At 45.0% G+C, this 24793-nt stretch overlaps 1 protein-coding gene across 11 annotated transcripts in view; it reads left to right on the forward strand.

Annotated features, from left to right (window-relative positions):
- Window positions 1–24793, forward strand: part of PLCB4 (phospholipase C beta 4) — a 177609-nt gene that overhangs the window by 87001 nt on the left and 65815 nt on the right. For all 11 annotated transcript variants that reach the window (XM_054629428.2, XM_077176301.1, XM_077176300.1 and 8 more), the window contains 4 exons: window positions 13476–13576; window positions 16213–16293; window positions 16591–16650; window positions 17833–17976. In XM_054629428.2, coding sequence (XP_054485403.2) covers window positions 13493–13576; window positions 16213–16293; window positions 16591–16650; window positions 17833–17976 — 369 coding nt within the window. In that variant the 5' untranslated portion in view covers window positions 13476–13492. The remainder of the gene's footprint in view (window positions 1–13475; window positions 13577–16212; window positions 16294–16590; window positions 16651–17832; window positions 17977–24793) is intronic.

A 24793-nucleotide genomic window follows, 5' to 3' on the forward strand; every position in this document is an offset into this window, starting at 1 on the left:
TGGATAGAGATAATGTTATCTTGTGCCTGGCAGGACTGGGTGTGAAAGCAAAAGGAAGTTTGATTTCTTTAATTGTAATGGAGTACTGTCCCTTACACAGCTCGAAAAGAGCAGCCTTTGTTTCCTAGATCTGATAGTTCTGCCACAGTGAGAGGTTTGCCTGAGTAACTTATTCCTCCTTATCTTGTGTGTGAATTTGGATTTCCAAGGAAAAGCAGGGTTTCCTTTCTTATCACATCCAGCACCTGCAGGATCTTGTGTTCCACCTGATTTTCGAGTATTGCCATCCTGAACTTTAAGATCAGGTGGTTGTTAAACCACAGCTTCAAAAACAAGTTCTGCTGTTTCTTTGTGTTCAATTTCTTAATAAATTGTGGGATTTATTAATAAATAAATAGGCTCTTGAAAATGTTTCAGCTTACCAGCTAGGGTACCTGTTGGCTGTGAGTTTGCTTTTTAAAATTACATTAAGCAAGTTCCTGAATGGCTTTGTAACCAGGTCTTAAAGCCAAGTTTTCAGTACATTGTAAAATTTAAGAAGTGGCAAACTTGCTTTAGGATTGGGAGATCAGACCAAGAGTCTTGGCAAAATGGGCTGCAGAGTATCAAAGGTGAGAGAAATTATTCTCAAAGTCAGCCAGTTTTCAGAGTCCTGGTGGTCTTTCCCATCAGTGTGTGTGAGATGCAATGTGCTGCTCTTGGCTCTGCGTGCTCCAGTGTGGTGTTGGTGCTGTGGCTGCTGTGTCACCTGGTCACTGCACAAAAGCAGCAGAAAAGAACAAGAGCTTTGCACCCGTGTCGGGCTGTGACCTGGCTGAGATGGGGTCGCTCAGGCTGGCAGCAATGGCATCGTCACAGAGGGAGCAGGAGCAGGGTTAGCCCTGCTCTTCTCAGTCACTGGGAGCTGCATTGTTCCTTCCTGGCCCCTGGTGGCTCCGAGGGGCTCAGCTCTGCTGGCGCTGTGAGCAACTGTGGGGTTTGTGTGGGGTCTCTGCAGGGAGGTGCCTCTGGCCGCCCTCATCAGGGGTGGCCTCCAGCTCACTCTGGCACCAGCCTGGGGACACGGCTGTCCCCTGCCCTGCCTGCTGGCAGAGCTGATCACTTGCTCACACACACATCTTTGATTTGCATACAGCAATGAGCAGCATTATTCATTAACCCTTAACGAGCCCATGTGGTCGAGGTTCTGAGAAAACAGCAGAAATAGGACCAGGAAGGGAAAGCTTGGTTAGTTTATTTATGAAATCTGTTATTTCTGGTTTTGTGCCAGCCACTTCTGTTTCAGGAGAAGCAGTAGCCTCTCCCTTCCCTGTGCTGCTTTTATCTCCCATCCAAAAAAGCCTTGCCAACAACCTGGTATGTCAGTAAGCACAGCCTGGTTGCCTGCCTTCAGGAGGCTGCTGCCAGCTGCTCAGCTTAAAGCACTTGCAGACCACTCTGTGTTCCTGGGGAGGGCAAGAGAAACACCACCTGGGCTAGTCCCTTTTCCCTCCATGTGCCATTTCACTCAGATGCCCAAAGACAAGAACAAATGGAGCAAAGAAGGGATTTAATTCAGCAGTGGCATGACTGTGCAAAGCACCCTCTGACATGGACAGTACAGGAACCAACGCTGCAGGAGGGTGTGCTGACAAAAGGAGAGATTGATTGATATTAATATATATATATAATTGATTAATATAAATATATTCATATTTAAGCAAGCAAACAACAAACCCACAGTGCAACCTCCCTGGTGCAGGCTTTTGATTTCCACATGTAGTTATTTCACAAAAGATTAATTTTAGACACTGCCATCTTGCTTGGTCTGTTCTCCACTGTATGGTGGAGTTGTATAGTATCCAAGTGCTCCAAAAAATCACCTTCCCTGGTGATGCTGAAGAAACACGTTCTTGCTTTTAACAGAGGGGAATATTCTGACTTGCTCAGGAGAAATGGTATCTTAAGGAGAATGGAAACCAGTTTCTGGCTCAGTGGAGGGTCCGTACCTCTACTATACAAATCCTTTGCCCTTGGTTTTTTGATGTGGAAAATAAAGAGCATTTTAAACAAAAAATTATCCTCAGGAGGCTAGGACTGCTTTGGGAACAAACAGGATACAGGAATGTGGGAAGTGGGGCTCTGATAGGTGGTTTGACAGTCCAGTTGTGACCAGGCCACAGTGATGTTCCTGTCACATCACGCTGTCCATGAATTCCTTTGGCAGCTTTTGTTTCCTGCAGGAGTTGGCCACGAGGAGTGGTGTGCAGGGATAGTGTTTCTCCTCAGGCTTTTTCCGTGGTGTGCAGCTGATCTTCCAGCATGAAGTCCCCGCTGCTGACAAGAATCAGATGCACCTGTCCCTTGAGCACAGCCCACTGCACAGGTGCACACTCAGAGCCCCTAAGCAGAAAGGGCTGCACCACTCGAGCTGGGTAATTTCAGTGCCAGAGGTATTTTTAGTATAAACTCTGTGCTCGCATCTAAGTTTAGAGTGATTGTAATTATGTTAGAAGTTTTGTTACACAAAAATAAACAGCTGTTGGAGACTGAGGGCAGCTCAGGACCACAAAGCTCTGAATGCACTGACTCACATGTGGCAATGCTTTTCCTAATGTGCCCATTGGGATTCCTTGACTCAACTCTGCTGCCTGCTTCAGCAAAGTGGTTTGCTCTTCATCAGTTTCAGCAGAATATTTTTGGGTTTTTTGGGGGAGGTTTTGTTAACTGGCTTGTGACAGGTGCTGTCATCTTCTTCTCCTCAGCAATGCCTGTACTCTGATTATAAACTGCAGATTTTTCCTTGCAAAGAAACACTGTATTTACATATAAACTATATTGCACCTATATGCTTCACATTTCCCTGGGCTGGTCTATCAGATCTCAAGATTTCTGAAGATTCCTGCAATGGATTTATGGATGTATGCAGAAAGTGTGGGCTGCAGAAGGACAGCGTTCACATTATTGTGCTTCCAAGGGGTTTGCTAGCCAAGGGCAAAGAACACTCTTCCTTCAGCTTTCAGTCAAAAACCAGTCTAGACATTTTTATCACATTAAACAGTCTGAGGCATTTAATAGGTATGTGACAGGAAAAAAAAGCAGTCTGAACTAGCTGACCAGTTTTCTTATGGGAAAAGCCTGCTGGGCTCAAGTTTTTATTCTTTGCAATGGTAATTATTATGCTGGAAATACTTAACGGTGATGAAGACGAAGCTGGTTTTAGACAAGTAAAAATGTCACCTTCCCTTTCTGCGGGGTCTGCCGTGCTCTGGGTGTGGTGCTGCTCTTTGTTGTGATGGGCTGTGCCTTTGCTGAGCCTGTGTGCCACTTGTTACTGAGCTGTGGGAGGCCAGAGTGGCTGAGCACCACTTGAGAACACTTCAGTCCATCCAGCCAGTGCAAATGGCAAAACATTTTCTCTCTGTCTCTGCGAGGGTCCCTTTATCAATTTTTATGATGTAACTGGTTATATCTGTTGATTCCCACTGCATTTGATGGCTAAAACAGACTGCTCTTTCTTTGACCTCCACCCTCACATCTAGATTCAGTTCTTTCACCTTTCCAGGCCTCTTCCCCATTCCTCTGTTTGTCTGTCTGCAGCATGGGGCAGTACTGATCTCCTCCCCTCCAGGAGCCCTGCCATGCCCCTCCTGAGCTGCCCCAGTCAGTGAGTGACCCCTCTGCCCTCGCCTGGAATGTTGGCAGTGTTCCTGCCACCACTTCTCTCTTTTTCACCCCCACACACGGGCACCAGCCTTGTTTTTCTTTTGGTCTTTCTTAGTGTATATTCCTCCCAGTTCCTTCCTTTCCAGCCATATTGCAGAAACCCAGCTTCATACTTGGAATAATCTCCAAAAATAGCCTTGCCTGTGCTATCCCAAATAGTTTGGGAAAGTGAAGTGGAAATTATCTACTGTTCTCTTCTAGCACGGTGAAAGCGGGGCCATCTTGGGCACTTTGTCACGCTGCCTCAGCCCACATCAGTGCCAGACACCCCATCCTTGCTTCCTGTAGCTTTTCCTGTTGCTAGTTCCTTCCTCCTCTTTTCAATTGTTATGCTCTCCCCCACCCATTTCACGTCTCTCTGCCCTGGTGGTTGTCTGGAGTCAGGAATGTCCTCAGGGTGTGCGTGCTCTCACCTTTGCAGGGAGGAGCAGAAAGGGCAGCTCCTCTCCCTGCCCATGTGGGTGTGTTCCCCATGAACCTGTGGGGGCAGAGCTGTCCTCTGTGCTGTGTATGTCCCCTTCCTCCTCAGCACAGGTGGGGACACAGCAGCAGCTGGCAAGAAAGAAGAACAGTGATGATGATGATGATGATGATGAGCTTGGAGAGGGATCAGCTCCCACTGCCCTGCTGCTTGACACTGAAATGACATCCTGAAGTTAGGGATTCAGAGAAATGGAGTCCCCTGACTCTGGTGTCACCAGCTGGTCCAGAAAAGTCTGAACAAATGGGGTTTGTCAGCATGCTGTAGATGTTGCTGTTTTTTAGGAGCCGCCATCAGAGCAGGGTTCCAAAGGGGCTGTGTGGGCCAGCAGGCCAAACCAGCACTCCTGACTGGCAGGCTGGCCCTCCTTGCTGTCTCCATACAGGACAAATGGGTTACATACCAACACTTTTATTTTTATCCCTTTAGGAATACTCTGTCAAATCATCCACTTGGAGCAATCAAAACCCGAGATGCCTTTCCTCCAGAAATTTCATGTCTCTGTTGTGAATAGCTGAAGGAGCCCAGTGCGTCCAGTGGGAAACTGGGAGAGGTTCTGCCTTGGAGCACTCCCCCACCCTGTTCTTCAGCAGCTGACACGCCTGGTTTTACCCCATTTCTGAACAAGCCATACATTCATGTTGGGGGTGCATTCTGAAGCCATGCAAACAGCTGAATGCCTCAGCAGTGGCTGTGTGGCACTGTGAGCTGTTGGTCAGATAAAGCTCTGAGCAGCCTCAGGCAGTCTCCCTGCACCCACAGAGACAGCAGCTGTCACCTCGGTGGCCACGGCAGTGACAGGGAGCAGAGCACCGTGTCAAGAGAGCTGCTTTAATATTTCATTAGTAGAAATGAATATGCAGATTGCAGGGGCTCTCTGAGGCAGGGATTAGTGAAGAGATTGTGATGCCATGCTTTATGCATTCCCATTTTCTGCTTCTGGTTAACCATGAGCTTGCCAGCTAAAGGATTTGGGATGTTTTTCCTTTATCCTTGGCCACATTTTCTGCTCAATCTTTCCTATTGTTTTCAGAGCTTCTGGGCAGTGGCACAACAACCATTTAAAAAGAGATGTGACTGAAACAAATTGACAAGAAATGCTTACTCTGCCACCTACCTACCATAATGAAGGAATAATAACTCAAAGTTCAGAACCAGTTGCTTTTCCTCTTCCTTCTCTACAAAATTAAAGATGTAAATAAGTGATAACCTGGTGTATCTCCAACATGGCTGTCTGTATTTATCCTGCTGGAAAGAGGGCTTCTGGATTTGCAAATGTTGGGCAGCAGTTTATTTTCAGCCTTGCCTAGTTGAGATACCCTGTGTTTAGAACCAGGGCAATCTCATCTTCAGCAAAATGCCCACCTTGTTAATGAGTTAGCACTGGGTGTTACTGGTGATGAAAGGGGTACTTAGCATCACTAAATCTGTAATTCAAACAAGTCTTGCTAGCCTCATTCTTTAGAGGGAGGCAGAGGAAAATGGGAAATAGCCAAGTGTCCATCCAGGACTCCAGAGCTGTGTGGCTCACCCCCAGCTGCAGCCTGGATCCTTGGACTCCTCCTACCCCAAAGGGGCTGTGTTTTTCCTGAGCAATTGATGATGAGTGCTGGTTTTGCATACAACAGGCAGAGTGACTGCTGAGGGGTGAGAAAAACGAACAAGTTGAACCTCTGCAACAGGCTTTAGGCCAGGCTGTTATTATTTCCCCCCATCCATTAAATGTCATTGTGATTCCCAGATCTGCTTTTTGCACAGGAGTGTTGAAGCACACACTGTGAGCCCCATGGAGTTTCTTTTCCTCATACAGACTGGGAGATTTTCTGTGATGGGAACCTGAAATCTTGGCAGAAAACATCATCACATGCTATAGCAATGCAGAAAGGGTAATTTCCTTTCCAGCCAGCTGATAATGCCCTGCCTGCATTCCCCTACCTTTGAGATAAGGGAAGGGAAGGTGCTGGGGTGGAATCTGAGCAGCATTACATCTTCTGAGATAGACACCAAAATCTTTCTGATGCCATGGGTTAAACTGCATAATGACAATCTAAGAAGTGTAAATGCCCTGTGCATTTCCATGGTGACTGTAGCTCCTCAGCTCTATGCAGGGTACCAAGAAATTTGTAATTAGTTTAAACTTCCAACAAACACCTACTTCTAACACACTGCCAGCTGTCAAACAATGGATGCAGCTTGATGTTAATGCATTTTAGACTGCTGGAACAATTGCCAAAGATCACCTTAGCTTTGTCTGAAATTTTAAGCCAGCAGTGTGGGTCACTCTTGTTTTCTCAGAAATCATCCAGAAAACCAGCAAATTATAATGTCACTTTCCTAATTTTAGATTTTAAAGTAACATCTATGTTCCTCACAGCTTATTAGTTTTTAATTTATCTGTATATTTTGAAAAAGATCCTAATAAATCGTGTCCAGACTTTAATAAAGTTTGGTTTGAACTAAACTACCTGACCATAGCAGGGATTATTTCAAACACGCAGGGATTTAGAGGTTATTACAAAAATATGATCCTGACCTTTCATTGCATTTTATTAATGCAAAGGCCGGGCCTGTGTCAGAGTTTGGAAGCAGACAACTGTGTCCTCAGGATGTGGTCACAGAGCAGCTGATAGCTGTAGCTTGTTTTGCTTTTGTTTGAGGTACTACATTGTGTTCTTTCCAAACCCTTTCCTTGCATTTAGAAAGGAAAGACTGCTGATATTAATGCAGTTTGGGAGTTTGTTTTCATGGTATTTGTAGTTAATAATTCACTCTTAGGATCTTGCAGTTGTTTTATGTCCTTGGATCCCTCCCTGAACTCCTGCATTTGTAATGGAAGTGATGCTCACTTACAATTGTTTGCTGTTTATCCGTACTCCCACCTGAACTCTTTCTAGAATTTGAATTTCAAACATTTATTCCTCTCTTCCTATCACATTAAAGTACAGAAACCACTTCTGCTTGAGATCTTTTAGAGCACAAAGCTCCAGAATTAAGCTAAAAAGAAGAAACTGAAGTTCTAAATGTCAAAATCGCCCATGATTTTAATTCAAATAATTTGCACAAACACTTTGTACAGGTGTACCTAAAAGTGAGAAACACTACTCACTGACTTAAAATGTGTCACCTGTCAGCAGCAGATTAAACAACAGTAGAAATTAAGTATGGTATTAATTGTCCAAACATTATACTGACAATTTGGTTTTCAATAAATCTGACAAATCCCATTCCTTTAGGCTGCGATTCTCTGCTGTAGTGATACAAGGTGTCAGAGTTTACAAAACTGTGAAGAGAGACTCTGGCCTCAGTAAATCAGGAAATACTTGAGATGTTTTGTAAATCCTACATGTTTGTTTGTTTGATTATTCCATGAGGTAGCCTTTGTTTTAGCACTGCCTTCCACTGAAAGCCACAGAGTGAAGTAATTGAACTTAATAAAAGTGACTGCAGGTTAAATCCAGACACACTGTATCCATCCATCACATGCTATAGCAATTCAGAAAGGATCTTGGCAGCGATTACACAAACCATTGTTTCCATCAAAGTCCAATTTGCTCTCTATTACTACCTGGGGATGAGATGGCTTCCAGGAAATGGGACACTTGACATTATGCTAAATAAATCTTGAGCACCTCTAAGACTTCTGCATGACTAAAGGTAAAAATGCAGCATCTTCCACATTTTTAGACAACTTCATATTTTGCATGGTTGGTGTTATTGGAATGAGAAAAAACAGGGAAGGTTCTGGGGAGTGGTTCCTCATCACATGTTCACATGAAAGGAAGTTCACTTGACAGATCTAAAGCAAAGTGTTAGTGTTGGATGCATACTGAATAATATGTGTAAATGAACATCAATTGTCATTTACTGTCTTTTGATGAGTCAGATTGCTAAATCCTCTGTACAATTCACAGCATCATGAGCATTTTCCCTCCTGAAATAATCCCCTGGGGAGATCTGTGCCTTTCCCTTTTCCTCTCACCTTTGCTGTTACAAAACTGAGAATATGAACACCAAATTTCCTATCACCAGAAGGAAAGAATAGTAAATACAGCTTTACCTCTTCCAGGAAGTTTGTAGTTTTCTGTGTCTGGTTTATTATTTTTTAACATTTAAGTTTTTATTAACATCCAGTTCTGATAGTTCTGCATTTTAGCTCACTATTCAAGTCATACCTTTTTCTAGGAGTGTGTGTAGATTCTCTTGTTGCTTTAGGAATTGTTTTGAAAATGAGTAACATGTTACCTTTTCTTTGAACACTTTGGTGTTGCAATTGCAGCGTTATTTTTGTTTTTCCAGGCATTTCAAATGACATCTATCTGAAGGCTCATTTTGGTCAGCAAGTGAAACTAATAAAGCTGGTTCACAGTGGGGGCACACAAGGACTGATCCCAGGGGGTGATGAGTCCTGATGCCTTTGGTGATCAATTCAAAAGGGAAACTCTGCTCCAGTGGCTCTGTATTGCTGCTGAGCAGACAAATAATTTGCCTTCTTGGCTTAGAAATGTCTGTGATTTAGAAGTTTGTGAGGGACTAGACCTGAGTGAATTATCTGAGAAGCTTTCCATAATGGCTGGATTTAAATGTATTTCTAATTGTCAGAACAGAGTTTTGTAACCCTGTTGGAAATAGACCAGAATAAGTTTATTTACAAAACCAGCATGTCTCTTTCTGCCCCATTCACTTCTCATAAAGGCAAAAAGCTGTCCCCCTCAAAAAGGTGCTGGGTGGTGCAGGTGCCTCTTGGGTGGCTGCTGGTCTTCCTGGACCTTCTTCTGGGGACAGTTGCTTCCAGCTGTTGCATTAGCTGCAGGAATAGTGTGTTTAAAAATAGCCCACTGAAAAATTATTCTTTAAAAAAAGGGGAGAAAAAAACCCCAGCAAAATTTGACTGTGGAACACCTTGGAGAGCTGGGCAGTCTTGGAATTGTCTTATAGTATAGTGTGGGCACTGCAGAAATTCAGCAGCATGGCCCTGCTACTTTTTACATAGAATTCACACTATAGTGGCTTATATTTTCTTAAAACTTACTCTGAATTTTAAGTTCTAGAGTTAAAGCCAAGGTTTCATGTTTAAAAGACGTGAAACTGCATTTTGCATTTTTTCATTTTCCCTGTCTCTGCATTTTGCTTATGTCAATGTCAGTACCTTTATGACCAAATGAATTTGACATTGAGGAGTAAATGCATGAATATCTGACCTTTCTTCAAGTTTCTAGAAATATTTGCAGTATTTGAATATTAGAATACTTCAGAGCCTCATTAAAAAGTGAAAGGAGCATTTTTTTACAAGAATTTCAGTGCTTCACTGCCTGTTTGGTCATGGACAGCTGGATTTTCACTCTAGTCTATAGCTCTGCAGGGAGGCTTGCTGGACTGGGATGAACTCCATAAAAAAACCCCAGAAGTTAGAGAAGTCTGCTCATCTAGATCTGGTTGACTTTGTAATGAAGAATCTTGGAATCTTGTTTACCAGCCAGGAGTGATGGTGAAGGTTATATGTACTTCAAGGTGAGGCAGTGTCCTGGGGTGACTGGGAATGGGAAATAAATTCAGTTTTTGGCGTTTTTTAATTGCTTCCTTGTATGTGTAAGAAAAACATCTATTCCTGGGCATGATTACTAAACTCAGCATAGTGCTGGGTGGGTGCTGCCCTTGAAGCCCACACAGAGAGTAACTGGGGCAAGTTTAGGGGGTGTCATTCCAAGAGGTGAGCGGTGAAATGGCAAACACAGAGTGTGCAGCCTCCTCACCTCTCACTCAGCAAACAGGGATTCATTCCAGAGGCAAAAATAATAATGACTAAAACAAAAACCCCGCAGGTCCTGTTAGGATCCTGGGGGCGAGCAAAGTGCGGAAATGATGAGTTTGTGTGTTTGAAACTGGGGGGTCAGCTCTGAGGAACTCTGCTGTGCTTGCCAGCAGTGTCTCAACATTGACAGGATGTTTATGGGACCCAAGGAGTATCCTATCCATCATGCTAGCCAGCCCTGTGGGTTAGTTTAGAATATCACCTCTTTCCTCAAACATCTGTCTCCTTTGTACTAACAGAATCCTTTCCTCCTCCTGTTCAGCCACACCTTGTCCTCCTTTTGGTCAGGGAATGAAAAAAACAGGATTTATAGCCCCCACACCCCAGATTTAGCTTAGTGCAGCCAAGCTTACAGAAGAGAAAGACTTTTCTGTTAATTAATGCTCTTCTGAATATGGTTAATTTTGTGTCCTCGCTCTTTGGGTACTCCAGGTGAGTTTCATGTGATCCAAATCATGCTTTCAGGCACAAAGCAGAGTTGGGAGAAAGGGAGATACTGCAAGAGGCTTTTAACTGCTGCACTTCACCCACCTCTCCCTTGTAGTCATTAATTGAGTCCTGAGGTGTATTTATATATGTGTTCTTTCTGCTTTTGTGAATGGCATGTATTCATATTATACTTTGAGAACTCTACAGTCAGTAAGAAGATTTGATTTCAGTTTTTAAAGGCGGTATAAAAGTTTTCAAATTAAAATTTTGCTGCCTTTAAATTTAGTTCCTTAACCTTCTATGTCTCCCAGTTGAATCTTCCCACATTTCATTGTTATTTAATGTCTCTAAAGAGGGTAATTCTTGATTCTCACCAGAGTGAGGATATATGCATGCATGTATTTGCAGCCATATGAATGCTACAATGTCGTGTTTGTTCGGGTTTGCTGGTTGGGGTTGGTGTTGTTTTTCACTCTCTTTGAACTGCTGAAAAATCAATGAAGATTAACAGAGGGCCAAAGAGTGACAGGGGAATATTTTGTATTTTAGTTTGGTGATCTTAAAAGCTAACAGGGTTAGGAAAAAAATGGATTTTTGAGAGGAGTGTAAAAATTGTGAGAGGCTGAAAAAAGCTTTTCTAAAGGCAGAGAGAGTTTTCTGCACCTTCTGCACAGCTGCCAAAGCACAAGGCTTAAAAATGTTGTTTGTTACGATTCCTCCAACTCCTTGCTGCATGTACTCAAGCTGCCTTTCCCTCACACTTCATCTGTCTCTGTGCATCTGTAAACTGCAGTGACCTGTGAGAGCAGAGCTAGGGAAGGGACTGGGAAGGTGGGAGCAGCGAGGAGCTGGAGTGCCCAGACGGGAGTTGTGGATGAGCTGTGAGCAGTCAGGCCGTTCTCTGCCCTAAACCCGGCTTATGCAAATGGATGGAGGGCTGTGGTGCTGGCTCTGGGACAGGGGGTGGTGCTGCCTCACTGCTCCTGGGCCAGACCCTGCTCCAGGGAGGCAGAGGGAAATGCAGAGGGCTCAGGCAGACTGCGGGGCTGGAGAAATGCACGGTGCAGCCCGAACCGGGGAGCTCCTGTTCAACCTCTGAGTGATGAAGTAACAGCCTCATCCCATGGGTGAGTGCCCAGAGGGGAGAGAGGAGCTCTGGGTTTGAGAAATGCACATTGCAGCCCACACTGAGGAGCTCCTGTTGAATGTGCCAGTGATGAAGTAAGGGGATCATCCGATGTGTGAGTACCCCGAGGGAGGAGGGCACCCCTGTGCAGGGGCTGGCACACAGCTGTGCCTCTGGGGCTGTGTGGGTACCCAGAGGGAGCAGAGCACCCCTGTGCAGGGGCTGTGTGAGTACCCAGAGGGAGGAGGGCACCCCTGTGCAGGGGCTGGCACACAGCTGTGCCTCTGGGGCTGTGTGGGTACCCAGAGGGAGGAGGGCACCCCTGTGCAGGGGCTGGCACACAGCTGTGCCTCTGGGGCTGTGTGGGTACCCAGAGGGAGCAGAGCACCCCTGTGCAGGGGCTGTGTGGGTACCCAGAGGGAGCAGAGCACCCCTGTGCAGGGGCTGGCACACAGCTGTGCCTCTGGGGCTGTGTGGGTACCCAGAGGGAGCAGAGCACCCCTGTGCTGGGGCTGGCACACAGCTGTGCCTCTGGGGCTCATGGAGAGCTGGCCAGGTGCCTGTGTGTGCTGCTGAGGTGGGCAGTGTTTCTGAGAGCTCAGAAAACTCTCTTCACAGCCAGGTTTCTGTCAGTGTGTGCTCAAGCTCTCTTCACAGCCAGGTTTCTGTGTGCCACTCTGGAAGGAGCACTCGGATCTGCCTTACACAGCACCTGCAGAACTTCTGAATTGGGTTTGTGTGGGGTTCAGCACCAGTATAAAAGGGGAAAAAGCCATTTCTGCAGGCTTGGGACTGTGCAGGACTACTCTTCACAGCCTTAGAAGTGCCACCACATTTCTGGTGTTTTAGCACAGAATGTGTCAGCTTTTCCCAGAAGGATGGCAGCAGTTACTGCTGCAGGAGCTACCTGTTGTATTTGAAGACCATTCTGATAACAGAAGACAATTAAATAGATAAAGGAACAGCTACCATACCATAAAAATAGTGGTTATCACTTCAGGTGTGTCTGTTTTAGGTTTCCTTTGCCCCAGGAGCAAGCACTAAGTTTCAGTTTGTTCTGATTATTTGGAGCTGCTGTGTGAAGTCCATGAGCTGCAAAGGACATGGCCCCATCATGCTGCTGCCATGGGGTGGCTGTCTTGGTATCCAGCTCCCCTCATCAACTCAGGAAAAAGCAGCTCTAGGCTGATCTGAATTGCAGGGGACACGAGAATTATATGTAATTTCCAAAAGAAAAAAAAGAATTTGTCACTTTCTTTGAAAGGATCTCAAACCATCTCATTATCCTCAGGAATAAGATGATATTCCTTGTTTACAGAGTGGCAAGGGCCCAAATGCACAGGACTGGCTAAAAGAAAAAGGGGGCTTTTGATAAGATATTGGGTATAGATGATCTTTTTTCTTCAAAGCATCTCCTCATTGGGAGAAAAAAGGTACAGATGAGTAGTTTAAATATAATTTAGTAGTTTTTTTTAAGATTTGGGAATAGAGATCTATTATTTTATATAATCCTGTTTTCAATGAAAATGAACACTTAATGGTGACATGTGTATATAACTTTCAAACTGTGTTTTTGATTTCTGTATCAATGGCCAGTAAAATAAGAAGCATTTGTCTGCATTAGGGTTGTGGTATTTGGTCACCTAGAGCTAGGTTAATCCCAGCCTCATTGTACTCTAGAAGTTACAGTGCAAGTGTTTTCCAAATAATTAAGTCCATACACACATTTTACAAGTAATTTCCATTTTAAAGATATGAAACAAAATTACTCTTGGGAGGAAAGCTCCTAATTTGGAAATGCACTGTGACATTTTAGTACTTCTGTATGAAAGGAAAAGCTAAAAGTCACTTTTTTTCCTGCTTGGCCTTTGAAATGCTCCTTTTGAAGGACAGTAATTGAACTGTGCTTTTCCATTCCATTTCAGGTTTTTCTTCTGTAATCATGGCAAAGCCTTATGAATTTAACTGGCAGAAGCCAGTTCCCTCTTTTCTGCAAGATGGAGCTGTGTTTGATAGATACGAAGAGGTAAGACCCAGTTGCCTTTCATTTGCTATTCTCTTTTAAATATGCAGAAGTGCCAGAATATTTCATGTTTTGCTTTCATTGTACACAAAGAAACTTTAATTTTTTCTGGTAATACCCTCAGAAATGTCTGTGGGGAGGCAATACCAACAGACCTTATTGCTGCATAGGGTTTTTTTTGCTTTAAAAGAAATAGCTTTAAAATATATTTAATTCCTCTGATTTGACATAAGCCCTGAGGAAGAGAAAGGGAGAATTGGATCAAAATATCTGTAACGTGTATAAAACTCTCATCTTTGCAGATTCATAAAGCACATTATTAAACAAGTGAATCCTTCAATTTTTTTGTATTATCTATCAAATGGAGGGAGGGAGAATATTGAGAATATTGCTTTTTTTTTGGATATATAAACTGAGCACCTGCTAATGACAAGGGAAAGTCAGAGAATACAGAACATTCATTTTCTGATTCAAATGCATCATTTGAGAACTGGAGTGGTTTTATCTACTTTAGAAAATCAATCTGCACTCTATCTGAAATATGATTACTATGATCCTGCTTTCAGCTGTGCTTTAATTCCACCTTTATTAAAGGAATGCAAAACAGGACGTTTTACACAGGCAGCTGAAATAAAGTGCTGAGAAGTTTACCCTATACTCAGCATTGATATGCTGGTAAGGATAATTGTATCAGGTCTATTTTTAATCTTGTTTGAACAGGAGATCTCTGTAAGTTGAAGGTAAGTGCCTTCAGGGATATTAGTATTTTCTTATCTTTTGAAATGTAAGTAAAAGGTATTTTTTATCACCAGGCCTGCCAAGATAGGGATAGTTGGTTTACCCTGTGTTTCCAGATTTGGGGCCAGATAAATGAAGTAGATAGCTGTGGAGATGGAGAAAAAAGCTTTATTTTCCTTCAGCAAGCCCTGCTGCAGACACAGCCTGTGAGTGAGGGGCACAGCCCGTGGTGGTTCTCTCACCCTTCCCCAAGGAGCAGAGCGTGGGCAGCTACAGCAGAGCATTCCATGTGCTGGCAGGACAGTGCCAGGCACAGCTGTCCTGTCCTGGGCACACGTGGGACCCAGGGGCACTGCTGGCACCACCTGGGTGTCAGTGCTGGGATGTGCTGGCAGGGACAGTGCCAGGCACAGCTGTCCTGTCCTGGGCACACGTGGGACCCAGGGGCACTGCTGGCACCACCTGGGTGTCAGTGCTGGGATGTGCTGGCAGGGACAGTGCCAGGCACAGCTGTCCTGTCCTGGGCACACGTGGGACCCAGGGGCACTGCTGGCCCCACCTGGGTGTCACTGCTGGGATGTGCTGGCAGGGACATTGCCAGGCACAGCTGTCCTGTCCTGGGCACACGTGGGACCCAGGGGCACTGCTGGCCCCACCTGGGTGTCACTGCTGGGATGTGCTGGCAGGACAGTGCCAGGCACAGCTGTCCTGTCCTGGGCACACGTGGGACCCAGGGGCACTGCTGGCACCACCTGGGTGTCAGTGCTGGGATGTGCTGGCAGGGACAGTGCCCGGCACAGCTGTCCTGTCCTGGGCACACGTGGGACCCAGGGGCACTGCTGGCACCACCTGGGTGTCAGTGCTGGGATGTGCTGGCAGGACAGTGCCAGGCACAGCTGTCCTGTCGTGTCCTGTCCTGTCCTGTCCTGTCCTGTCCTGTCCTGCTCTGGGACACCCCAGCTCTGGGCACACGTGGGGCCAGCTCTGGCACGCAGCTCGGGCTCCTTCAGCTGGGTTTGCTGCCCCAAAGCCCCAGAAAGGGGCTCCTGCCTTCCCCCGTGGAGCAGAGCCTTGTCTGTCCATCCTGTGAGCCCCTCCTGCTCCAGGCTTTCTGTGGCACACCTGGGAGCCTGCTTTGTTTCCTCACAGAGGACTCTTCCCACTAATTCTCCTCACTATTCAATTAAGTCAGGAGGTTCTGGATCCTCTTTTTCTTGAAGAAGTGATGGATTCTGCACACCCTTTTCCTGAATTTCAGCTTAATTTATGATGTTCTAATTGAGGCTGGAGGTGTGTGGAGGAAATCTCTTTTTAAATTCAGCTCATCTGATTTTTTGCTTTGCCCAGTCTCTCTGGACTGCCATTCTTTCCTGATTTCTTGTACAAATCAATATCCTGCAAGCTCTGCTTGTCACTCATTCTGGCTGCACAGCTCTCACAGTATGTACACTGCCACAGTGCAACAGAAAAATGCTTCCCAAATTCTGCACCTTAAAAGGACATGTGGCCATTTGATCCTGAAGGTGGCATTGGCAAATTATATATTTTTTACCTTCAAGCATTTAATTTTCAATAAATTTCTTGAAGTTCTGTTTCATTAAGATTTTTTATTAGGTAAGAATCACTGCTTCTATTAAATAAAACATCATCATTTAGTTGCAAAGAGGTAGGAAAATATTAATTAAGTGCATCCCAGTGTCTCAAGTGTCAACAATAAGTCAAATCATTAAAAGTGATCTCTTTTTTAAAAGCCTGCCTCCCTTGTTTCTGTTTTTTGGGGAGCAGCAAATTCTGCAGGAGGGTCTTTGGGATGAAACAGAACAATCCTTTATTTTCAAATGATAAATAATTGATATTTGGCAAACTGACTAAAATAATGGTCTGTATTTTCTTTTCTATAGGAATCTTTTGTCTTTGAAAGCAACTGTCTCTTCCAAGTGGATGAATTTGGCTTTTTTCTGAGCTGGAAAAGTGAAGGAAAGGTATATTGTAATTATGTCAGGAATGTATATTATATGTTATTGCACTTATGTATATTGTGGTTTTTAAAAATCTAAAATACTGTTATTTACAAAACTAACTCATCCTCATCCTGTTCTTTTTAGAATTGACAGAAGTGAAGAATTTAAGAGGGAATCAACTGATACTAAAGGGAAATATTCTGCTTAGTGTTTATTAGCAGAGTTTGCCAATAAAGTTAACAGTTTATTTTTGCTGAAACTCCCAGTGGAACCACGTCTCAGCAGACCTTTGAACTTGTACCCTTTTTGTCCTTTCAGGAGGGCCAGGTGTTAGAGTGCTCCCTGATCAACAGTGTTCGTTTTGGAGCTGTACCAAAGGTACTCTGGACTCACTTTATACTTCATTTACACAAGGAATATTGAAGCAGAAGGTGAAATGCAGGATGGCATTCATTTCTTTAAGTAATACCAGTAACACAGCTTTGATTTTGCAATCATAGCCTCAGATTTGCAGATCTGCAGTGATTTGTTGTGATTGCAGTGGGAAGGGTCAGTCATCTGGTCTTCCTGATGTACTGCAGGCTTCAGGATGCACTGAGAGCTGAACAGACATTAAGAGCAAATATCAGGAGATTTTCATTATCTTGTAACAGTTTATTGGGATACTTGTTTAGGCATCTGAGAAAAAAATGTTTCATTTTCCATTCATTTTGTTCCAATCTGATTGAATTTAATTTATATTCTCTCTCCATTGGCATAAACTGTAGAAAGATTTGTTTGCATCCCTCTTTCTGCATTTAGGTGCTCAGAGAGGGCAGCCTGCCTTTGTGAAGTGCAGAAGTACTAGCTAGGAGTTCTGGAGCCCCAAGCCTTTGGAAATACACTCAGTAGTATTCAGAAGGAATATGCAGGGTTTTCTGCAGAGCTGTGCCTCTCCTTCCAGCAGGCCTTCAGTTTGGGAGATCTGCTGTCAGCCCTGCATTTCCATTTTCACATGTGGAGTGGTTTTGTGTAGGTAACTCCTCTCTCTCAGAAATCCTCCTGGGAGTGTGCAGGCCCAGATCTCTGCCCCACAGAGAAAAGGCAAGAGCTGTGGAGATGCAGACAGCCCCAGCAGTGAGCTCCTGCCTCCAGCTCTGCCTTTCCAAAAGCATGCCCATGGAACCTCCAGCAGCAGCAGCAGGGACAGCAGCTCGTGTGACACATCACTAAGGAACAGCCACAGAGTCACAGAGATGGTGACTCCAGAACTATGGACTTAACTAGATGGGAATAATTAACTTCCACATTAGTGCTGATCCTCTCTCTCCAGTCCTTGGAGTGATTAATTGTTCTTCTTCGTGATGAAAAGATGAGTTCTCACAATCACGTTCCCGACTGTTAGAATGTGTTGTTTTTTCAGGTTTGCACACAATGTTTCTGAGTGAAAGCACTCATTTCAGATGACTGGCAAAGGTTTAAAGGTGTAAATGTTTAAGGAGGTGAAAATGCATTTTTACCATAGTGCCTTGCATAGCAGAAGTGTTGCAAATGTAACAAGTTCTTTATTCTGTCTCACAGGATCCCAAAATACTGACTGCACTCGAGGCTGTTGGAAAATCAGAAAACGAGCTGGAAGGACGGATAGTGTGTGTTTGCAGTGGCACAGACCTGGTGAACATCAGCTTCACTTTCATGGTAGCAGAAACCACAGAAATAGCCAAGGTATTTCACAGTTAAACAGTGTGTAAGGGTGGTGAAAGAAGAGCTCATCAGCAGGGCTCAATTGTTTTTCCTAAAGCCTGCCTGCGTGGCTGACTGAAATACTTGGGTTAGTGTCTGCTGCCCCACTCTTCCAGAGGACAGCAAACATCCCTGTGGAGCATGTGAGGGTGCTGTGGTGAGGGAAACAGTGACTCTGTCAGCCTGAGCATGCACAGAGGGTTATCAGAGACACTGAGACCACTGTGTACAGCACAGGGCACTCCCTGAGCTGCTCAGTGCCTCTGAGACCACTGTGTACAGCACAGGGCACTCCCTGAGCTGCTCAGTACCACTGTGTATAGCACTGTGTACAGCACAGGGCACTCCCTTAAAATACACACTCTTTGCTTTTCTTCTCTGTCTGTATGTATTTAGGGTATTTAGGATTATAATCTGTTCTGCCTGTAAGGTAAATATTAAATAGTGATCAGTATCACACACCTGGTAAATCCCCTCCTTTAAAACTGTTTGCTGAATGCAACATCACTAAACCCCTTGCCAGACCTGGTTTATTGTTCATTGCTTTGGATCCATACCTTTGGAAGCACTGGCAATGCTGAGTAAACTCCTTTATAGGAGAAACACTTGTATAACTTACATGGGAACACTAAATTGATTTTACTGTGTGTATTTTCAGCAGACTTCAAGGGAAATAACATGTCAGAGTTATGTTTTGAAAGCATTTGAAAAAAGAAGTAAAGCAAAGGAGATGTTGGCAGCATTCACTTTCATACTCCTCCCAGCAGCATCTCAGATTTATTCTGGAAGCAGCTGCAGTTAAGTTTCTCAGCCACCTTAGATCTCAATAACCTGTATTAGACTAATTGGTTTGTGAGAATGTTGGCCCATTACAGAGGCTGTCACAAGAGATGAGCTCATTATGCTGTGGGGAAGATGTGGTGCTCATTAGCAGCCCAGCCTGATGGAATCATGCCACAGTGGGCAGGCTCTGAGTGGCCCATGGAACCCAGAGCCCTGCATCTGGGAGCCTTCCCACCAAAATACACATCCAGACCTGTCAGCAGTGATGATCCACCTCATCTGATAGATGTGTGAGGCATGAGGGAGAGCAGAAAGCAGATAAGCCAAAAAAATCAATGCAGAGCTCTCTAAGTTGCCTTCACTGGGGAATTTGGCCTGTGCTGTGTTGACCTTTGGTATATGGTAAATACCACAACTTGCTACTGCACTTCTGTGCTAAAATGGAATTTTCTGGGAGTTATCTGCACATAGAAGTGCTCCTGCTTCATTCTTCCTGTTGTGTTCAGGAGAGAACATCTTCCTTGTGGGACACAGTAAATCCCCTGCAGAAGAACAAGCCTTTGCATGGCATTGAGTAGCTGTGCAGCTGCTGACTGCAGCTTAAAATAGGCCTCAGATTAATCCAGGTTCAAAGCCCCTCCTGTGAAATGACAGAGGCAAGAGTTTGGAGGGGAAGGGGCAATGACTGGAGCTGGAGCTGCCCAGATATGTGTGAGGGTTGTAAATGTGTGTAAGAAACCTGTGGTTTCTGCTGTCCCCCATTGCTGTGAGGAACAGAGCCTTGGTCTCTACCTGATTGGGATGCTTTAAAATGGGGGAACTGAGTGGCAGATCCAAGCACAAAAGCTCAGAACCTCTCTGCCCAGAAAGGCTTCTGTAGGTGATAATTTGCAATTGGAAAGGAAGCAGTTGTTACCCACTGAAGGCGGGGTTGGAATGGGACTGGCTGACTGTGACAAGGGGAGTTGGTGGAAGATCCTATCAGTGCAAGGAGTGGCACACTGGGAAGCAGGTTCTGCCAGGTCCCTGGCACAGGGTGGCACAGGGGGACAGTCCCTGGGGTGCCCCAGCTGTGGCAGTGGGCTGGTGCCTGCTGTGGGCAGGGCTGGACCCTCCCTCCAGGCCCTTGTCACCTGTCCTCACTGTGCCCCTGGTGCTCAGCAGGGCTGGCCAAGGCCCTGCTGGGCTCCAAGTATAGCTACTCCAGCAACAAGAGTGTGTTTATTATCTCTGCACTTGTCTCCAAGCTCCAGCTCTGGTATTTACATTCTATCTACTTAAATTTTATTGGTGTTTTCAGATGAGAAATTGGTTTTCATTTCCACTCTTAAAACAGCCACAAAATTGGGTGTACTCTGTCTCTGATTGCAAGCAGCTGTCACGGTCCACTCCTAAAACAGCTCCACTGTGGTAGTAGAGAGTGACTGTAAAAGGTGGAATTTAAAACCTGATGTTTGGAATCCTGATTAAATCAGGTTGTATAAATTATCCTGAGCTAAAATTAACACACACACATGCACACACATATATTAGAGATGAGAGCATATGTGTGTATTTTTCTTTTTTACTTCCCAGATGGACTTTGTGTGCCCCAGTAATTGGATAATCTGTTTTCCTCAGTCTAGGACAGTTGAAAAGGCCAGTGAGTGTTTGGGGGTGAATTCCCTTGGGGCAGAAGTGATCCAGTGCTGGGGTGAGGCCTCAGCCCTTGGCACATGGGCTGCCTGTCCAACACTGCCATTAGTCCAGTAAAGCTCTTGTACTTCAGCCACCCAAAATCTGGACTTCTCGTCTTCTTTGCTCACCCACTCTGGCAATGCACTCAGTGGCAGCAGCCTGGGCACATTGGGCAGCTCCCAGTACAGAGCCTGTGAGCCCCAGCTTTGCTGCTGGAATAGCTGAAGGTCAGAAGGATCCCTTTTATCTGTGTGCCAGTCCTGGCAGTGTTTTCACAGCCATGTCCTGCTACAATCCGTGCTGCGTGGGGCAGGGCAGGGGGAGGTTTGGCACTGTCACCCCTCGGGCTCCTTGCTGTGGCTGCTGGGTGATTTTCCTGGAGCAGAGAGGAGTTGTGAGATGTTTGCACTGAGGGAATGGGGACATCTGCTGGCTGAGGGCAAGTGCCAGGGATTCCTGCCAGCCCACTTGTGCCCTGGGCAGAGGTGGAAACGATTCTCTGGGGCTTCCTGAGCCTTCAGGCTGTGGAGCCCTTGGCAGCCAGTCCCAGCCCTGAGCCCCAAAATCAGAGGGCAGTGCCTCCCTGGCTTTCCTGATGCCTGCAGTAGGTGGAGTGCAGCTTTGGAGAGGCTGCACTGGAGAGGGAAGGGAGAATCTGGAGAGGTCTGGCAATACTGACCCCATGGGTCAATAAGCCATGCATGGCCTTGTCTGGAATTTCATGAGCTGCAGGCTATGGTGCTTTTTAACCTTTCATTATTCTTGTCCTTTTTAACCCTGCCCAAATGAAAGGTTGATGGCTAAAATAGAGCTGGAAGGCCAAACTTATTTGTGCACCCTGCCAGTTGTGCCCGTGTTTCATCGGTGAACCTCAGCTAACACTGGGTCACTAAGTGCCTCAGAAGCATTTCAGTCTGACAGCAAAAGCTAAGAGAGTGCTTCTTTGATTGATTTTTCTTGCCCCTTCTTCTTCTTCTAGAGATGTTTGACAGTGTTTGATCTTGTCAGAGAAAAACAACACAGTGTTTGTTCCAGCCTGCAGTGTAGATTTTGGCCTCCTGTGTCAGCCTAAGGGGGTCTGAGCTTAAGATGCACTGGTGTTTGGTTTTGTTTCTTTTCATGGCTGTTCATTTTCTAGGATTAGATATCAGGGTCCAGATCCCTCTGTGAATCTGGAATAATATTTGTGTATATCTTGACAGATTAAGGGTACTGAACCATATTTTGAAAATTGGAAAATATTCAGCACTAGCATCAGTAAGAATCCAATGTACCCTGATTTCCATCAAAGACATTTTTTTTTTCTAAGAACAAGGTGCTTCCTATTGGTACCTAAATGGTACCAATAATTGCTTCCCAAATGGTACCTCATTTCAGAATTCCACTTTTTACAGAATTTTCATCCTTTGCACAGGTAGTGACTTGAAAATGCTGAGGATGAAAGGAGAGAACTGATGATCTTTATCCCTGTTACTTATGTAGGTGTACAGGTCTTTCAGCTTCATCTGTAAATTAAGGGGTGCTGTCATAGAATGCAAGCAAGGCTGCTGCTGTGTTTGCCTGTGTGTTAGCTGAGAAAAACCTGAGCCCTTCTTTCATCCCTCCTGCAAGGTCATCAGACAGTGTACATTAAATCTGGGAATGGTTTGTTGTCAGGAAAGCAATATACTGCCAGCTGGATATTGAATTCTGTGAGTATCTGTGTGTTGGATCACAGTACCCTGAAAGCAAGTATGAAGGCAGTATTAATTGGAGACTGTTCTGCCTCAGAGGGACAGAAAGTCTGACAGTGTGAATGTGCTGTTGAATTTGGTTTTCCTTTGTATTCCTGGTTCCTGTGGGGCAGCTGGTGGCCGTGGGCAGGGTGTGATGTGACACTGCAGGAGCTGCTGTGCCCAGAGCCGGGGGCAGGCAGCCAGTGCAGCTCTGTCAGCTGGAGCAGATGGGCAGGAGGGGCTCTGGAGCTGCTCCTCCTGCCCAGGGCACCTCACACCAACGTGGAGATGCTCTGGAGCTGGACACAGGCTCTGGGCTCCCTCCCCTGCCTGCAGCCAGCAGCAATGTGATGCTTCTGTGCCTCAGCAGTGTTTGGCTGGAGGTTTGTGCTGTTTTGCTCCGAAGGAGTGCAGCTCCTGACTTGGCATCTCTGTCAGGGAAGGGCATTAACACTGAGAAAAGGTTAGAGAGGTTAGAGAGACCTCTAGAGTGGGAACCATCACGACAACTCCTGCAGAAAATCACTTGGGAAGTGCTTAGTGGATTGATTTCTCTCTTCACTTGTGTTTTTTTCTAGCAATGTTCCTTTTTGGCAGCTCTTCTAGATGAGCAGAAGTAACTCCAGAGCTGAGTGCTGGCCAGCCTTGCTTTTAAATGTTAGTTTTTGTTGTATCTGCTGTAGTTTTAATCCATTGCCTTCAGATCAGAATGGGTCTGTAGTGTTAGCTCCAAATGAAATGCTGATATGGTCAGCGCTGCACCAGGGGTGGTTTTCTGGCAGAAACAAATGGCAGAAAGCCTGCAGCTTATTCCCAATGTGCATTTGGTGTAATTTAATTTTTGCAAGGGTTTTCTGTTTGCAGTGAATCTGCCACTGAGTGGTTGGGTCGGTGTTGGAGGGCTGAGGAGTTCTGAAGGGCTGCAGAGCAGTGCAGATCACACAAGGACAAATGTTTGTGTAGCTGTGACAGTGTTAGTGCAGCAGGAGTGTTACATTTAGTTGGTTTAAACAACAACAAAAACACCTAACCAAACAAACAAAAAATCCCCCAAATCCAAAACAAACCAGAAAAACCCAAACCCAAACAAACCACAAACCCCAAACGTAGGCAGTTGACAATAGTTGAATTTCAGCAGTTCTAGGAAATTGAATTCTGTGTAAGATTTGTTCAGGCAATTACCCTGGAATTATCACAAGCACCATTCCTTTATCATCTGAGGTGAGGGAACATTTGCAGGAAAACATCAGTGTTTCCTAAGTCTGTCAGTGCTTTCTAGTTATATCAGTTCTAATATAAAGATAAAATAATATTACCTTGCCCCCTGAATCTTGCTTTCTTTATCTTCCTAGGCAGTCCCTGCAGCCTATGACTACAAAGTCATCTTACTCATGCAGCTGCAGAAAGGGAGATGGGAGGGCAGACTCTGACTGGGGCTTGTTCTCAAGCCCAAAAACACACCTAAGAAAACCCCAAATGATGCCTTTTTTCATAAGTGATGGTTCTGTTTTTCAAATGATTCTCAGACACACACTTGATCTCTTTAAATGAATATTTCATGCAGTATTTATTTAAAAGGTAGCTTTAAAAAGAACACTTAAGTATTAACACATATCTTAATAAGTGACTACTTTTCCTAAAGCAAAACAGGTTTAATATTTCATGAGTACAGGGGTCCCCCTAAGTGTGTTGAATTGACACCTCAGACCTTGTTTTAACCCCAGGGATTTGCTGCCTGCAGTTTACAAAATGCCATTTCCCAAAGAGGCTAGTGCTCCTCCAGTATAAATCATGATTTTTTTCATCTGTCTTGCAGATGTACAGCACTCATTCATGAAAAGAAAAACACACTCATCTGCATCTATTTATGAGTGTCATATCCTGGATGCTGCCCAAGTCAGCTCAGGCTGCATGCACAGCATTTGGCCAGAGGCAAAAAGCTCCTTTATTCCCAAGGTTAATGTTTAGCAGTGGACCAAATCCCATCTCAATTCCACCAGTGTAAATTATCAGTTGAGTAATCCTAGTGTTACAATGGCATAATTGAGATGGAGCTTGGCTTGTAGCTCTGCCATTTTCAAATCTTGCCATGGCTTTCTCCTGCCAGGATTCTTGCTGAAATCAATGGGGGTTCATGTCAGGGCCTAAGCCTTAAGCTGCTTCTCTGCAGCTCTGCAAGGTTGGGGTGCAGGCTACAGCAGAAAAATAGATCCCTGAAAGAGGAATTACAGAAGTAAGGGCTGTAATGCTGCTGTTGGCTGCAAGTCATCCCAGGGATTATTTGCAATGCTGTGGATTTGAAGGATGAAAGCAAGCAGGGCTTGAATATGTAACAGGGTGTTGGAGCAGTTGTTGTGCCTCCTCTAGCTTATTGATATTTTATTTCACTCTTTTTCTAAGCTGGACCAGTGAAATATGTCCTCACACACTGGATGATGGTGCTCAGCAGGAGCTGATACTGCCCCTTCCACCAAAGGGAGGCCAGAGTTCATACAGGGCATAAATGGAGGCCTCAGCACAAATAAATATCAGCTCAGCAAGGGCTGGTATTGCCCCTGCCCCCAAAGGGAGGCCAGCACAGGTTCATACAGGGCATAAATGGAGGCCTCAGCACAAATAAATAT

This window comes from Agelaius phoeniceus, chromosome 3 (genome assembly GCF_051311805.1).
Source record: "Agelaius phoeniceus isolate bAgePho1 chromosome 3, bAgePho1.hap1, whole genome shotgun sequence".
Taxonomy (NCBI): Eukaryota; Metazoa; Chordata; class Aves; order Passeriformes; family Icteridae; genus Agelaius; species Agelaius phoeniceus.